The sequence below is a fragment of the Danio rerio genome, chromosome 18 (assembly GCF_052040795.2).
Source record: "Danio rerio strain M-AB ecotype USA chromosome 18, GRCz13ab, whole genome shotgun sequence".
Taxonomy (NCBI): domain Eukaryota; kingdom Metazoa; phylum Chordata; class Actinopteri; order Cypriniformes; family Danionidae; genus Danio; species Danio rerio.
In genome coordinates, this window is record NC_141038.1 from 39,210,358 (window position 1) to 39,228,631 (window position 18,274).

The 18,274-nt window shown below is 36.4% G+C and overlaps 2 protein-coding genes across 8 annotated transcripts in view; one reads left to right on the forward strand and one right to left on the reverse strand.

Moving 5' to 3' along the window:
- The window catches only part of clasrp (CLK4-associating serine/arginine rich protein), a 777,720-nt gene that overhangs the window by 291,114 nt on the left and 468,332 nt on the right, over positions 1-18,274 (forward strand). The gene's annotated exons all lie outside the window — the stretch shown is intronic.
- Positions 1-18,274, reverse strand: part of b3gat1a (beta-1,3-glucuronyltransferase 1 (glucuronosyltransferase P) a) — a 192,664-nt gene that overhangs the window by 38,365 nt on the left and 136,025 nt on the right. For 3 of the 7 annotated variants that reach the window (XM_087291990.1, XM_087291987.1, NM_001015066.2), the window contains 1 exon segment: positions 5,363-5,505. In XM_087291990.1, the coding sequence (XP_087148116.1) occupies positions 5,363-5,474 (112 nt within the window). In that variant the 5' untranslated portion in view covers positions 5,475-5,505. 7 annotated transcript variants of the gene reach the window in all.

Here is an 18,274-nt window from a genome sequence, read left to right on the forward strand (position 1 = left end):
TTTTCAACAGGAGGAAAACGCGAATTACTTCCAAACACTTCAGATATAGTCTGTGTTAGTTAATGTAAGACTATTGATGAACCCCAGCATAACACTGTATGACAACGCTTCAGATGACTGATCTAGAGCCTACAGCTAATCAATCTGACAGATTCTGGAGTGCATTACAGCTCTAAATATAAATATAAACGATAAATGATCTTAAATAAAACAAATACATGTACAGAGATGGTATATAAGTATTTAACTTTACTCACATAGGAAACGGAGGCCACGTGAATGGTTTGTGAGCACAATTTAGTTCACTCAGCATGCCATGCCATCTAATAATTGTAGGAAACAAGTCCAAAAGGCAGTTGACTGTGTAAAGCCACATAAAACAACACAGAAATACGATAAATATGCCGAGTTCAGTGGCTAATCTGCAGGATTCAGCTGAGGTGACGTGACGGCGACCAGTGAGACCTAGCTGTCACTCAAGTGGCACTCCCTTAATTATGCAAACTTAATATAACTTAATATAAAGGAAACGGATGAGTTATAAAAAAATTAACCCCCCTTACAGTTGTCATGAAGGGTAATATTAGCTGTATTAACCAAAATCTTTTTTTGTACCAGGCTGTAAACACCTTTCTTTCTGCTGTAAAGTTGGCCATTCTAACAGTGGGCTCAATTGAAATTTGCTCTGTTTTGGAGCCAGGAGCGGCCAGGACTAGCGGAATTTCGGATGAATTGCAGTTTTAGTTACTTCCGTATTGGCTTCCTGAGGGAGAGCGGGAGGTTGCCGCTTGATTACAATGCAATTGCTCCATCCATTGTGCCTGACATGTCTTCTCATAGACTTTGAATTTTGAAAGTCTGGGCTTAAAAAAGTTTTCAAGTTTACAAATTTCACACTCATAATTATACTTTGTGGTGCTCTTTATGTGTGTTCATCTCACTAATACAATCTCTATAATACAATCCATCAGGAACATTGCCCTAAATCAACTAAAACATACTGCTAATCTGAAAGCCTAATAGTCTAAATTTATTAATTTACTCTGTTATGTTAATGTGACATAGGCTAACATGGAGAAACAAGTAGAACAATGGAGGAGCAAAGCATTCTGAACGAATTCTGTTTATTATATTCAGTTTGTTCTTTAACACAGCAAATAATTTTGCTCCAAGGTGCTCTGGAGGTTTCTAGTAATCCTCTTAAAGACTATGCATTGCTGGTTCAGATGCTTAATTGGGGCTGGAGCTGGATTCCCATACCCTTTACATCAATCTATTGACAGCGAAGATCTCTAGGTGAAAGCAACAGTCAAGTCACATTAAAGATTTTGTTATATGATACCTCAAGAGTAAGTAACAATTGCAAATATGGTGGTTTTGTAGTCTTTTTCCTGTTTTAGAAGATCATATCACTTGTGTAAAAGACATTTAGAGCTATTTAGAACCCAGTGGACAGTATATACTTCGGTATTTCTTTCACTTTTTCCCTCCAAGAAAGAAAGAATAGATATTAATTTTGTTAAACCACTACATGACGAGCATGTGGGAATGATATTGCTGAATTAATTACAGTGTAACCAAATTTCTTCTTGCTTTTAAAAATATTTCCACAAAATGGTGTGGGCAGTTCTAACACAATCTTGCTGATAGCTCATTAAGCGTAGGAATGATGGTGGCACCTTTCATATCAGATCTTTATCACTGTTCAATTAGTGCCCTGCTCTCACTTCAGACATTTTAGCAGCAGTAGATTAGCGAACTCCATTAACAGTCCAGATGTTCAATGCCTCCTAGGCATCATACATACCCATGTTAATTGCTTCATGATAAGCTCTATGAATACACATCTTTACATCTCCATAAGCCTGATGATATCGGCATGCGTATATAGATTTTCAAATGCCAGGACTCTTATCTTTCTGTAGGTTACCAACTAAGGGTGGTTAGCGATTGATGGAGGCCATTAGATTGTCCTAAATGCCCCATAAATAATAGACTACGTGTATAGCTTATGTATGTGAATTATGCTCTTACATACGTGTTTTAATATGAGTGCTAAAATAAACTAGATATACAAATGGTTCATTTTGACTTAGAGCCAGCCAAAGAAAAATGCCCATCAGATAGTGTTTTTTTTTTTGGAGAAATTGTTTGAATTTGGATAAAAGGGAAAATTTCACTGGAGTCAGGGGACTTTTAAATGAAGCCTCTACTTTTTTTTTTGAAAATAGGCTCATTTTACAACTCCCCTAGAATTTATCAGTAAGTTTTACCCGTTTTTAAATCAATTCGCCCAATGTCCTGGCCTGGCGGGTGCTTTCATCTTAGCTTAGCACAGATCATTAAATCAGATTATATTATTAACATCTCGCTCAAATATAACCAAAGAGTTTCGATAATTTTCTGACTGACTTTTTCTGTTGAAACATTGTGTATTAAAACAGACAGAAAAAATAGTGTTTTATAGGTTGAAATAACCAGGAACTATAGATTATTCACTCACCGGTCACTTTATTAGGTACACCTTGCAAGTACCGGGTTGAACCCCCTTTTGCCTTAAAAACTGCCCTAATCCGTTGTGGCATAGATTCAACAAGGTACTGGAAATATTCCCCACAGATTTTGATCCATATTGACATGATAGCATCACACAGTTGCTGCAGATTTGTCGGCTGCACATCCATGATGCAAATCTCTCATTCCACCACATCCTAAAGTGCTCTATTGGACTGAGATCTGGTGACTGTGGAGGCCATTTGAGTACAGTGAAATCATTGTCATGTTCAAGAAACCAGTCTGAGATGATTCATGCTTTATGACATGGCTTGTTATCCTACTCGAAGTAGCCATCAGAGGATGGGTACACTGTGGTCATAAAGGGCTGGACATGGTCAGCAACAATACAGAGGAAGGCCGTGGCATTGACATAGTGCTCAATTGGTACTAATGGGCAAAAAGTGTGCCAAGAAAATATGCCCCACACAATTACACCACCACCACCAGCCTGAACCATTGATGCCAGGCAGGATGAAACCATGCTTTCATGTTGTTGATGATAAAATTCTGACCCTACCATCTGAATGTCGCAGCAGAAATCGAAACTCATCAGACCAGACAATTTTTTTCCAATCTTCAATTGTCCAAATTTGGTGAGCCTGTGTGAGTTGTAGCCTCAGGCCCCGTTTACACTAGTGCGTTTTAGTTTTAAAACGGCGTTTTAGAATGAAAACGATTCGTGTCCACACTCGCGTTTTACCCAGCGTTTCTGAACAGCTCTCCGTCCACACCAAAATGCTGAAAACGCACATCAGGTGACCACACAGACACTCTCATGCAAGAGCTGGAGCCCATCTACCCAGATGAGAGCTGTGCTAGTCGGACTTCTCATCCAGCATCTCCCGCTGGATCTAATCTCACTATATTTATTAAACGGGATATTTCATTCATCTTGTTGTCTTTATCTAACGACATATTCCCTGACTTTGGTCATTGGAATCTATTACTTTTTCTCAGGTAACGTGTTTTGGCTAAGCGCAAAGATAAGTTAATGAGTAACCGTAGCCTATTCTGTATATTGACTGATCGCTTGCCTTTATTTCCTATAAATGTATAAACTTATTGTATGTTATACTTTTGTAATGGCCATTATCGATTATTAAAACTGATATTCAGCAAAAGAGAGGGTGTGTTTCGTCTTTTCACTGAAATTGAAAGGAGGCAGTTGTTATCGGCTCCGTTTTGTTATAAATATTCACACAGTGAAGATGACGCTCATGCAGCACGACGCCTCAACATTTCTGCTTTCTAAGTTGCTAATATTAAAATGAAAATAGGCAGTTCCTTAAATCATGTTTACATTTTATTGTTGAGAAAGTGAAACAACGTAGCAAGGGTGATGTGAATGAAGTTATAAAGTACACTGTTCCCTTTAAAGATTTACCCGTGTCCTCGGTATAGTCTGCTTTCCATATCAAACTGAGAAGAAGAGACTGCAGCCTTAATCAAACTTGCGAAGTCTGAACTTACACGGAGAGAATGCAGGACTGAACTGTGTGTGTTAGGCTACTTAATATTCAGGAAAAGCCCCAATCAGAGAGGCGAATGTCTGCAGTCCCGCCTCCGTTTTCAGATGTCTCCGTTTTCCATCATCCACACTGAGACGGAGCAGCAGCGTTTCAGAATGAAAACGGCCTCTCCAGCGTTTTCGAAACGCTCCGTTTTCGGCGCTCGAGAACTCCGGCGTAGTGTGGACGGTTGGCGTAACCGTAGCAAAACTTATGCGTTTTCAAACTAAAACGCATAAGTGTAAACGGGGCCTCAGTTTCATATTCTTAGCTGACTGGAGAGACACCCAGTGTGGTCTTCTGCTGCTGTAGCCCATCCGCCTCAAGGTTTGATGTATTGTGCATTCAGAGATGCTCTTCATACCTCAGTTGTAACAAGTGGATATTTGAGTTACTGTTGCCTTTCTATCAGCTCAAACCAGTCTGACCATTCTCCTTTTACCTCTGGCATCAGCAAGGCATTTGCGCCCACAGAATTGCCACTCACTGAATATTATCTCGTTTTCAGGCCAGTCTCTGTAAACCCTAAAGATGGTTGTGCGTGAAAATCCCAGTACATCAGCAGTTTCTGAAATAGCCCGTCTGGCACCAACAACCATGCTACATTTAAAGTCACTTAAATCAACTTTCTTCCCCATTCTGATGTTCCTTTTGAACTGCAGCAGATCATTTTGACTATGCCTAAATACAACGAGTTGCTGCCATGTGATTAGCTGACTAGAAAATTGCATTAACAAGCAGTTAGACAGGTGTGCCTAATAAAGTGGCCGGTGAGTGTATAAATGAGATGCTACAGTAATGGTTAGATCCATTTAATGATCTATGCTATGCTAAGCTAAAAGTCCTCCCACCAAAGCCGCAGATTGACTTAATCGATTAAAAAATGTTAAAGATTAACTGTTTAACTCTAGGGAAGTTGTAAAATATGAAGTGTAGCATTCCTTTAAAATGAGACCAAACTCAGGGGATGTGTTAGAAAGAAGGATTTGTTTTTATCTATGTTCATAGTGTTGTTGGGAGCACTTGAAAGCACACAAGTGGCAGGAAAATAAATCTTGTTTAGCACTGCCTCTTTAACACGCTTTTAAAGATAACTTTGTAGCGAGAATAGCAATATGCAAATTTCTTTGCTAACCTGACCATATTCAAATGAGCACAGGCGATGAATAGACTCGCTACAGTCTATTAGTCTGTGAGAGTGCCTATTAAGCTTTGTGCAGAAAATTGTCACATTTTGATTGATGATAAAATTGGAACTGGCAACACCTCATATCAATGTATTTAAGAGAGGCCGTTACCCTTTCGGATGGCAAGCAGGGGAGCAATTGCACTTTGGTGCCACACAGTGATGAGGAGGGTCCATGGTAACACAATCAACACGATGGCAAGAATATCTCTTCTCTTCGGCATCTCCAGGGTTGGTTCTATGCCTGGTCATTACCTGAGAGAGGGAAATGAAGAAAGTCAGACACTAAAAGAGACAGAGTTTGCAAAAGACAGGATGTATGGGATCTTCATAAGTGTCAGGGAATTAATGTACTGTCTGATCAAATTGACTATCACCACTGAAATTAGATCTTCATGTGGCCAAGTAAAATGATAATCCACTGTGCTGCCTATCCTCAAGATATGTGTCGAACATTACAGAAGCATCACAGATGTTTCATTTAAATCCTTGACATTCTAATTATTAACAAAAAGATTCTGGGCTCCACACAATTCCTTCATGTTGTCCCAACACAAATTGATTAAGTTAACTTAAACGCTTTTACAAATTTATGGATTAAATATATAACAATTAATTGTCCCCCTAAAAAAACATAAGAATTGTGTTGTTTCAGCTCGTTTTTAATGAGTAGTTTGAACAAGCAGCAAAATACTTTTTTTAGAGTCTATCACAATTGACAGTGATACAATGCACTGGTTTGACAAATACCGGTACACTAAAAAAAGTGTTGCATGCAGAAGTGTTGCAATCAATTTATTTGTGTTGAATTTAAACAAACAAATTAAATTGAATAATGTTCAACTTAATTTGTTTGTTTAAATTTAACACAAATAAATTGTTTACAAACACTTAATGTAAAAAATATTAGTAAATCCAAGGAATCATCTTTGAATAATTTTTTTCAGTGTATATACAGCCTGATCTCACGAGAAAACGTAAATCTATTACGTCTTGCCAGTTTATTGGCTAATTCGTACGAATTCGTAAGAGTTTAGTCGTACAAAATTGTACAATTTATAAAGGAGGTGTGGCACCTAACCCCACCCCTAAACCCAACCGTCATTGGGGAATGAGCAAGTCATATTAAATTGTACGAATCAGATAGAACGAATTCATACGAATTAGCCACTAAATCAAAAAGTTACGAATTGCCGTGAGATTGTGTTGGTATAGGGTTGCACCAACTGCTTGTAAGTTCTTTCTTAAACTGGAATGTAAAGTACTTAGTAACTACTAGCTAGTTTATAACTTCATTTGTTTTCACTTCTGTTGCACAACATGCTCTTAGGGCAAACCGTCGGTCGTAAGCTCTCTGTTAAGTCTTTGTCGCATTGAAGGACATAATATCTAATAAAAAGCTTTTAAATCATTAAACTGCTTCAAAATTCTGCAACTAATGCATCTATATATATAAAACATATATACAGTTGAAACCAGAAGTTTACATACACTCTAAAAAAAAGAACAACCATTTTTAAAAAAGAATGTCTGATGGTAAATCATACTAAATGTTTACTATTTTAGGTCCGTTAGGATTACCTAAATGATTTACATTTGCTAAACGCCAGAATAATGAGAGAATATATTTTTTTGAGAATGTTTTATTAATTTCTAAACAGTCAAAAGTTTACATTCATTTCCTTAGTATTTTTTTAGCTTTGCTTTTAAACTGTATAACCTTGGTCAAATGTTTTGGGCATCCTTCCGCAAACTTCTCACTATAGTTTGAATGAATTTTGGCCTATTTCACCTGACAGAATATGTGTAACTGAGTCAGATTTGTTGGCTGTCTTGCTCACACAAGTTTTTTTTTTTTTTTTAACTCTGGCCACTATAGGATTTTGCTCAGGGCTTTGTGATGGCCACTCCAAAACATTCACTCTGTTGTCCTTAAAGCACATTTTAACTTATTTGGTGGTATGCTTAGGGTCATGGTCTGTTTGGAAGACCCACTTGTGGCCAAGTCTTGAGATGTTGCTTCAGTATTTCTACATAATGTTCTTGCTACATGATGCCATCTATGGTGTGAAGTGGACCAGTCCCTCCTGCAGCAAAACAGCCCCACAAAATGATGCAGCCGCCCCCATTAGGGTTGTAACAATATACCGGTATGACGGTTTACCACGATTTGAACGTGCACGATTATCATACCATGAACAATTGCATATCAACGGTTTTAACCCTTAAAGACCGAGACAGCCGCCCGCGGCTAAAAATAAGTATTGCTCTTAAATGTTTAATAACTTTTGATCCGCTGATCCGATTCATACAATTCAAAGATTGGCATAAAGAAGAGAGTCTCAGCTTTCCAGTGCTGTATCACATAACATTCGCGGACTTTCAGAGGCTCCGGAATCAGTGCGGTTACGTCATCAACATTTGACAACGCTGATTTGACAAAGAAACGCTCGTCACTGTGTCTCCGGACAAACCAGACATGATACATTGATGCATTGTCCCTCCTCCATGCCCAGATTGGTTCAAACTCGCTATATCACAACCAATAAGCATAGGTTTCGCTTTTGTTTGTGGACCAAGCTTTTTGAACAACACGGAATGAGAGATAGGCATACATTTATGCGCGGCTAAATAAAACGCAAAAAAAAAAAGTTTTGCATGAAATAATTCTCATACTAAGTACTTTTGCATGCACAGCAGCACAGAAACATGACAAAACAGTGACACAGCAAAGACGAACTGCTGCTCTTGCTGTTTTCAAAAGACACAAATGAAGGTGCAGCTGTTTGTCTGCATTGCAGACAACCATATCCAAATCCATATCGATAGACAACCATATCCATGCTGGCACATAAAACCTAAGGATGTTCCATATTGAATCTAGTTTCGTTATGTAACTATTTATAGTATAGTAAATATTTATATCTATTTTTTACTGAGGATTTGCACCATGTTTATTTGGACTTTATTTGGACTTTGACACATTATTTATTATTTTCTTATTTTTTTATTTGTTCATTGTAAGTGGTGTTGTTTATAGTAACTAAAAAATATATTATTTGGAAAAAGTCAAATTTGCTTCACTGTTCTATTATTTTGTAACATTTGTAACATACCGTATACCGCGAAACCGTCAAACCGTGGTATTGTTTTAGACGATTATCATACCGTGAAAAATTCATACCGTTACAACCCTAGCCCCCATACTTCTGAGTTGGGATGGTGTTTCTAGACTTGGAAGCTTTGCTCATGTTGTCACACAAGCAGTGTTCAAGGTTTTCCTTAAATAATATTGTACAGTTGTGCCTCCAATTAACACAAAAGTTGTAAATTAGCCATCAGCCAATCAGAAACTTCCAAAACCTTGACACAATCTTCTGAGCTTTTTTTTTTTTTTCCATTTAAACTAAGTTCAGTGGTGCGTAAATTGTAACTTAGTGTCTTGTTAAGACAACTAGGCTACGTTTTAACTTAGACACTGCTGGTGCAACTGGCTACTGTAGCACAAATGCTTGGTTGACAAAAATAAATTTGAATAAGATTTCAGCTTTTTTTAGGCTTCTTTGGCTGATTTCAGAGCTCAGAGTGACTTAACACCTTTGTATATTTCTGACTGTGATTGTAAGGAGGAATAAATATAATTTCTAATAATTTTACAGATGGAGTCAGTTATTCAGCAACAATATAAAAACATTGTTCGGATGTTGTATTTCAAGACATTTGTCAGGTCTATCTTCTCTTCTCCTGTGTGTGGGATTAGTTTCATCCAAAGCTTTTGTTTTGACATGATTTTTGACTGTTGTAGGCTGTAAAATAAACTGGAATCATTTGTGATATGGAAACAAGCACATCTGTAATCAAATACCTTTCCTGGAAATAAATTGTAATCAGCCAAGAGTCAAGTACAACAGTATATACTGTATGATATCTTTTGACCTAAAATTTATCAAAACTGTGATTGTTCACTTCAGATTTCTTGTCTAAAGGGCAATACAGAAAATAGAAAGGCTATTCAACTAAACTAATTGAATGTTTAAATATAGGGGTTCATTCTTCGTTTCTCACTTAAAGGGTCTGAGAACATCACAGATCTCAGATCTTATAATGGCGATAATCGATTCTTCAAACAAGTTTGTGATTCAATTATCAGAGAAGTGAGCAAAAATATAGTTAAAGTTAAGTAGATAAAAAAGCTTGTTAAAACATAAGTCATAACTGTTCCCTGTGGCACTTGAACTGGCTTTTATGTGTCAAGAATATTTTATTTTACAATTACTTTAATTTTAGCTTTGGAGCAGATTTGCTATATGTGACTGCGTTAAAATTTCCTAATCCTCTGTTGTAAGGCATAGATGACTGTCTTGATTGACTGCCTGATTAATGCATGAAATAAAGCATTTTGAGATTTGAGAAGTGGGCTGCACCACCAGCAAAGTTGTCAGTGTTCTAATTTACATGTGTGCATGACAGTAAAATTACAGTATGCCGTATTACTTCAAAAATGTTTCTCTCCATGAGTAATAATGGCCATATCTATTATCATGCACTCTCAGATATTGTGGTACAAAAGCTGTACATTTTCAAAAGGTATGTATTTGTAACTAACATATACATATTGGTACCCTAAAAGTATATGTAACTGAAGTATACATATTAGTCCCTATAAGTACAAACATCTAACCTTTCACTTTTAAAAAGGTAGTTTTTGTACCTTTATTTCAGAGCGCAGACTGCATACGTTATAAATAAAAAAACAAAAAAACATTCAAACATATTTTATAAATGATAATTATTATTATAAATACATTATTGTTGTGTTATTGTTGTTATTTTCCTAAGAAATCAACAGCTGGTACTGGTCTCATCTTTGCTTGTAGATCATCTTAGCTTGAAAACGCAAAATATAGCCCTGTTTACATAAAATAAGCTGTTCCCCAGCAGTTTTGAGTTTAAAGACTTTTTACTAAAACAATCGGATGTGTCTACAATCAAATCCAGCTAATCCATGTGTTAAGAACCGCCCCAGATCTAGTAACGTTATGAGAATGTTCTAGAAAATAGAAACCATGTTAGTGTTACTATATTCTGATTTAAGTCTGATGATCATAGCTAATGTTAGTCATTTTGAGTTTAGAAATCATTATTAAGACTTGTCAATTTCACTAAGGGAGAGCCAGCTGAGCAATCAAGTTTATTAGGCTAATCCACTACATGTTTTCACTTTTAATGTTATGTCGAATTTGCTAAAAAGATCTAGGTCTAATTAATTTTAAATGTATATTTTTTAGGTTATTATAGTACGCTTCGCTTATAATTAAACATTATTAAAAAAAACAAAAAAAACGAATTCAATAAAACGTGCATTTTATGTTTAAATCAATGCCAAAATGTATTAGTTGGCACCTCTGAATATTACTGTCGATCTTATAGAATTTAATAATTTTTCTGTCCTGAAAAACAGATGTCAAATATTATGCTTACCTTGACCGTTATAATTAAAGTTCGCGCGGGCGGGCGCTTCCGTGAACAGTAAAACACGCCCTCTTTGATTTGATTGGCCAAATCGAATTTGACATATTTATTGACGAGCGAGGCTGATATTATAAACTTCAGTAAGCAGCGGCAGGCAGTGGAAGCGTCTTGTCGCTTGACTTTGTTATGATGCTACACAGTGTAAATAAAATAGGAAGATGGCGCTTCAGATAAAATATATTTTGCTGCATTTTTCGGGTTATTGCTTTGTTTTAATGAGTATTAGTTTTATTTATAACTTAGTATGTAGTAAAAGCGCATATGCGCCCATATGGCCTACACTTAACGTGTAACTTACTGACAACCAGCAGTCGGGACTACATTTGGTAAGACAAACATCCTCATCATCGTCGTAAACTGTCGTTGAGATTTCATAAAGAGCCTTGTTTTCTTATCTTATTAGTAGAAACTCTTGCTGAAGCGATTTAATGTCAGTGGTGTTATACATGAGGCCAGTGTTAGGTGTCGATAGCTGGGTGTCTTTTATGTCTTATCCAATAATTGCATAACAAAATAACAATAATATACAAGAGTAGAGGATAACAGTTCTTAGTGTTTTTCACAATAACATTAAAGAGACAAACAAACAGGGATAGATAGATAGATAGATAGATTACAAAAATATTACAGTAGTTCAAAAATGTATACATCATTGTTGCTTTTTTTATTTAATTTATCTTTAACATAATGCAATGAAATCAATTAATAAAGATCTATTTTAAATAAAGGAACGTTAAGTTTATCATTGAACAATTTCTATTTGTGTATGGTATTCACTATTCATAATCATTAAATTATCAAGCTTTGTTCCTCTCATTCATTATTATGTAGCAAAAAATATATATTTTTACAGGATAATATCATTTTTTAATTTTGTCAATTTAAATATGAAATAAATATTTGTTATCAAACACAAAGCATTAGGTATATTTGCACATTCAAAAAACAGGTGTTTTATGGATTCTTCCTCAAACTCACAAAATGTGCATGCAGATTCATTGTTTTGTAAAACTTGTTTCACTGGGTAAATAAATGAATTAGTTCATATGTAACTTTTTACTTTACTGGTGAGACAATATTTATTAGGTAATTTCCAATCTTTTTTCCATTCTACCTGGTCAAATGAGAAATTAGTTTGGTGAATATTTTCACCCTACTCTTAAGATATTTGAAATGAGCTAAAAGCGTTTGTTTTAATTGTGTATTTACTTATTTACTTTACTTATTTACTATTTACTTACTTATTTTATCTAATATGTGCTTTAAATAGCCATTTTTATTGTTTGCTTGATTGTTTGCTTTTGCTATAATGCAGTCATTTTGCGAAGTAAATAACAACATTTGTTTTGGATTATTATTAACTTTGTTTATTATTATTTACATACCATAACAAAAAATGTGCAATAAATAAAAATAAATAAAACATTTTATTATCAACTTCTCTCACCCTTAGTTAGAAACGGCGGATGGCCACGAGCGTGAGGTCCAGCTGTGACGGCCGCATGCTGGAGGTCATCCACCGCGCTGTTGGCACACAGAGCATCCCATGCTGCGCTCCCAAGATCCTGAAACACACAAACAGGCATCTTTGTCTGCTGATTCTGTCTGTCACTTTTTGAGAAGACGACTACAAGAAGGTATAGTTGAGACAATTATTATTATTTTTTGTTCTTCTTCCCCTTCCTGTGTGACTGCTACAGTGATGAATGCTTCTCACTGCCAAATGACAATATTAATATCTAGTAAAGCAATCCAGGGCTGATAAATGAATCTTTCTGCATTTAGAGCAACGTTTGTTGGCTCTCACTCTCCCTTAATCTCAGTGGTAATATTTGCCATACAGGAACAGATGAATTATCTGTCAGGTGCCCTTTGTGCCAAACGTCTTCCTATGAGAATAATAATTCAGTTATGAAACTATTATCACCCAAGCCTGTCCAGACACACATATGAAAGCTGGGTACGATGATGCTGTGCCTTGAACCAAGCCTGTCTGTGTGTGTAGGCTGTAGCACAAATGCTGGTTGACTGCAATAGCGACAGTGTATTTTTAGCTTCTCTGGAGGCAGAAAAAATGAAGAGTGGAGAGAGAGAGTTGATTTTTTTTCTTCTTTTTCTAAAGATTTTTTCTAGAATCAGGCAGAAATTCTGGGTTAGCAGTGCATTCAGTTAAAAAGACAAGAGTGGATCTACATCAAAATGTGTTTAAGTTTTTATTTTTTCCATGATCGTTAATGGCGAAATGATATCTGTAAAACTAATCTTAATTAAGGTCATTATATCACCCAGAATGTGTTTGTTTTTGCTATAATAACTGGCTGATCATGCATTATCCTACTTATCACTTCATTACATTGTAAAATAAATAAGTAAACAATAAATATTGACATGACTGTAATTTAAACTAAACCATGGAGTGAGACGAGACAGCATAAGAGAGAATGGGTAACAGGGGTGACGGTCTAATATACAGTTTAGTTTCATTATGCAGAAATAATGATATGAGAATGACATTAATCAGAATCTTGTTTTCCAGTAGGAAGTATTTAATTTAAGTCTATAATAAAAGCCATTGAAGGAATCAGTTAAATCCAAATATGTAGATTTTAATGTAATTTCAGATGTCTTTGGTCTTTATGTTACTCTTATCTGTGACCATCATTTATGGCATATTTAATCATTCCTTAATATTGTACTAAATGCATATCAGGCAATTCACTTAGCTGTGGACCACACTCTTTTGAGAGACAGTTTGGTCAAGTGTAAGGATTTAGTATGAAACTATCAAAACGTAATGCCTAGGTTAGACTGCGTGATTTTTGCCCCGATTTTGGCTCGCCGACAGGTTTTGAGAAATCGCCGACAAATGGCTGAAATCACAGGCAAATCGGTGCTCGTGCACGTAAGTGACAATCACACAGTATGAACTATCAAAGACGCGATCTGAGAGAATTGCCGATGAGCCGAGCTGTCGGCGATTCAAATCATGCTGTGTGAAATGTGTTTTGACTGAAAATAACATTGGCGTTCGCCTACAGCCAATGAGAGAGCAGCATTCACTTGTGTGTGTGTGTGTTTGTGTGTGTGTATACCTGCTGCAGGCCAGTGGGAGGTTAGGGGAGAAGTTAAAAGCGCTCATTTTCAGTTTATTTGGACCCACAAAATGGAGGAAAAACTAGTGGAGGTTGGACAGGACTCAGGAGCAACCGTGTCTGTTTGACGTTTCATACAGAAAGAAATAAGTTTATTATCAAATTAAGTTGAGGAGAAATGGCTAATTCCCTTTAAACCCAGGTGAGCAAATATGTACATTTTTTACCCCATTAAAGGCTTCTTTCTCATTATGTAGTTAATAACAAAAGATATACTACGTGTATTTGGCTGTGAGACATAGTTTGTAGTTGTCGGCGATTCTTTTTATTGTAAAGTCATGCAATGTAAAAGTCCCTGTCGCCGATCCATCTTGCAGTGTAAACAAACCAACGACGAAAAGCAAGCCCAGATAGTCATGCAGTGTGAAAACATCTGTGACACGACTACTTTGAAAATCATGCAGTCTGAACTCAGTATAAGATGCTGATACCTCAAGATAGGGCTGCACAATATTCAAAAATGCGGATATTGCGATATTTAATTTTTCTGCGATAAATATTGCGATATGAAACAGTTTCACAAGACATATTGAATATCACTATTTGACAGTTTTCTGGGGAGCATAACAGGATTCAGGCACAGAAATTACAAATCCCAATGCAATAAATGCTTTTCTTACTTTTCTTTGTCTGGTTTCTAGTACAAATATCAAAAAAGTCTTATTCAAGTAAATCTTTGTTTATTGTTTGGTTTTAAACTTGAGAAGAAATGTTAAAATTAGTTAAAGTAAAATGGAGCCAAAAGTTTTTTTTTTTTTTCAAAACAAGCGACATCTGCCAGTGGGGTAAGTCAATTAATCTTGTTTTTGCTTTGAAATGGAAATATTTGACCTAAAAACAAGATAAAATTCTAAGTATACAGTATTCTGGATAAATACAGTAATTAAACCCAATTCTTTGGCTCCTGTTGAACTGTAATTCAGACTTAAAATTGCATATTTTGCGATGTGACTATTGCGGGTGCGCACATTGTGATATCGATGCTGAAATGATATATTGTGCAGCCCTCTTTCAACAGGCAGCTGTAGGGCACAAGACCCTTAAGCAATATACAGTTATAGGTCCGTTCTAATGAAATAATGGTGATCACACAGGACATATCTTCATGCACGGACATCAAGCTCTGTGTGTATGATGAATGTTTAAATCAGGGTCAAGGCACTGGAGTGACCCAAAAAGATAAAGCACAGGAGGGCATGACATTCACTGAATGGAGATGTTCTGGTCAAACAAAATCTGAAGAAAATTTTCATCAGTAGAGAACAAAATTGTGCCTGATACAGATTTTTTTCATTGTTTTTTTATCAAACAGTTCTAAAAATGGTTGCTTAAAGGGATAATTTGCAAATTTATTTCAGTTAAAAAATTTCATGAAGTCATTATTTACTTTCATGTAGACATATGGCGATATTCAGTATAACAATACTTCAGTATATCGTGATAATGATGACAATGGCACATCCATAACACATTTATTTCTCTCATTTAAAATATAAAACAACCTTCCAGATTTATACTCAGCGGCCACTTTATTAGGTACCTCTATCCAACTGCTAGTTAATGCAAATTTTAAATCAGCCAATCACATGGCATTTAGGCATGTAGACATGGTCGAAATGATCTGCTGCAGTTCAAATCGAGCATCAAAATGGGGAAGAAAGGTGATTTTAGTGACTTTGAACATGGCATGGTTGTTGGTGCTAGACGGGTGATCTGAGTATGAAACTGCTGATCTACTGGGATTTTTATACACAACTGTCTCTTGGCTTTACAGAGAATCATCCAAAATTGAGAAAATATCCAGTATTGCTATTGCTTTAAATGAGTATTTCTGTTGACCATGTCCATCCCTTTACAACCACAGTATAGCCATTTTCTGATGGCTACTTCCAGCAGGACAACACGCCATGTCATAAAGCATAAAGACTCATCTCAGACTGGTTTCTTGAACGTGACAATGAGTTTACTGTACTAAAATGGCCTCCACAGTCACCAGAACTTCATTCAGTAGAGCTCCTGTGGAGGTATGGGAGATTTGCATCATGGATGTGCAGCCGACAAATTGGCAGCAACTGCGTGATGCTATCATGCAAATATGGACCTAAATCTCTGAGGAATGTTACCAGTATCTTGTTGAGTCTATTTCACGAAAGATTAAGACAGTTCTGAAGGCAGAAGGTGGGGTGCCACACCACAATTCATCCCACCACGGCTACATTACAGCATCTCATTCAAAACGTTCAGTCGTGTTTTTTTTTTAATAGTGGGTTATAATCGCACCAAAATGTACTGAAAGGGAAGTGAATTATAGCAGCGCAAACTTTTCTGTAACCATAGTAGTGCTGTGCGTTATTTGTTTAACCCTTTAAGGTTACATGCTGACTGACAGTCTGACTGACTGTGTGTGATGTGTGAGGCCAGCTAACACGACATAGCTTTCAGTTAGAATGAACACAGTTTCCATAGGTATACTTTGTAGATAAAGGTCTAGGGCTCTGCATATTATGACTCTTTTTTTTTTATTTTTTTTTTGCTGGAGTTTATAGCCGCTTCATTTTACTTCAGGACGCATTAATACCGCTCTGTGAGTCTATTGGAGAAATTCAAAAAGATACCTAGCAAATCTAATAAATGCTGGAGGCATACTCGTTACATAAACACACTAAATCGCACTTCAGCTGCGTTTATTTGAGAGTGCACAAGAAAATGCACTGGAGCAGCGAAGGCGTGCACGAAGTTTTGTGCGCAAACAGAGATTCGCATGCTCGTATTACATGAATGTGATCTCGACTTGTAATACTGTGCTCACGACAATTGTCATTGAAATAACGCCATAGGCAGTTGGTAGATCTGTGTTAAAAAAAAAGGCCTGCTGCCACATCTGTAAAAAATTCCTTAAGGTACAAACCTGGTACAAACCTGCTACTAAGATGTACCTAATAAAGTGGCCAGTGAGTGTATATCTTTTGATCTTAGACATTATCAGTAAGTTGAAGTTTTTTTATGCAATAACTATTTTTTTTATTTATTGTACTTCATCCTTTTCCAGATAATTTGTTTAAAACATTTATTTACCCTGAACATGTATGAACATGTAACGTACATTGCTATTAAAAGCTTCAGCAATTAATCACAACAAACAAATCAGATACCGGCAGAAGCCTACTTTGTAATAACATGTTTCATCTTTCTGTTCATACAATAGATGGTATATATGTGAACTGGTCAACAATATAGTAATTGGTAACTTAATCAATGTTAACCAAAACCCACATTTTCAAAAATATATTGATCTAGAAATCATACAGCTTTCGAAGCACATGAGCACATGAAGGTGTCCTGTGATACCAACACATTAGCTGCCCCATTCACACCCCCACCTGTTCCTCATTAGCATATCAGTCAAACCTTTCATAAAAGCACACACCACTTCTTGTCTGGCCTCACATGGATGCAGGCTCCTTCCCTGCTACTCACTTTGGTGGTGGTTAACCTGTAAACCTCCATCAATCTCTTATGTTGATTCTTGTTATCTCCTTCATTGACTCCTACAAGCTCCCCTGTTGTCTTTTTTGATCTCCTTTGTCAAGCTCTGGTAATCTAGTCTATTCGCTGTATATCATCATCATCATCATCCATACCTGGATACTTACCTGTTCTCTATAGTGATGTACTATCCATCACCATCTCGGGTATGTCTCAATCAGCTCCCTTGTTCAGTAGCCAAGGCACTGCTCAGGGAGTCAGCAATTTTAAGGATAGTCTCAATCGCAAAATGTTTCTAGTGCACTGAGAAGTCCTGAAATGCACTGTGAAAATTAGGGAGCATCAATGCTTACTATGTTCCCTGAACGGAATTCTGAAACCTGAAATATGAATCCCATTACAGACAAGCTCACCTAACATAATGAACTTCAATATATGTGGTTATTCATTTATATTTAACCATAAATTAATATATAAATTATTTATTTTGTTGTTCATAAATTCCTGTTTTAATGTTGCACTGCAAGGGTATTCTCAGGTCATGCACAGTGTCCCAATGACTAGAACCAAGCTCATCAGTATACTATAAGTGCCAGAATTTGTGTACACGACATACTGATTTACAACCTTGAAAGCTAAAGAGCTAATTAAGATGCACTCTCCGTATGTAGTGTGCGTGGATTCTGTTTTGCCCTAAAGAAAATTCATTGTCCTTTCATCTTCATTTTGACAGTTATTGCATTGCTTTTACTGTTTCCTAGTGGGGACCAGCCAAAAGCATCAGTCACATATCAGTTATATTCGTCACTATTATGTGGTGGGAGGAGAGACAAAATAACTAAAACATGACAACA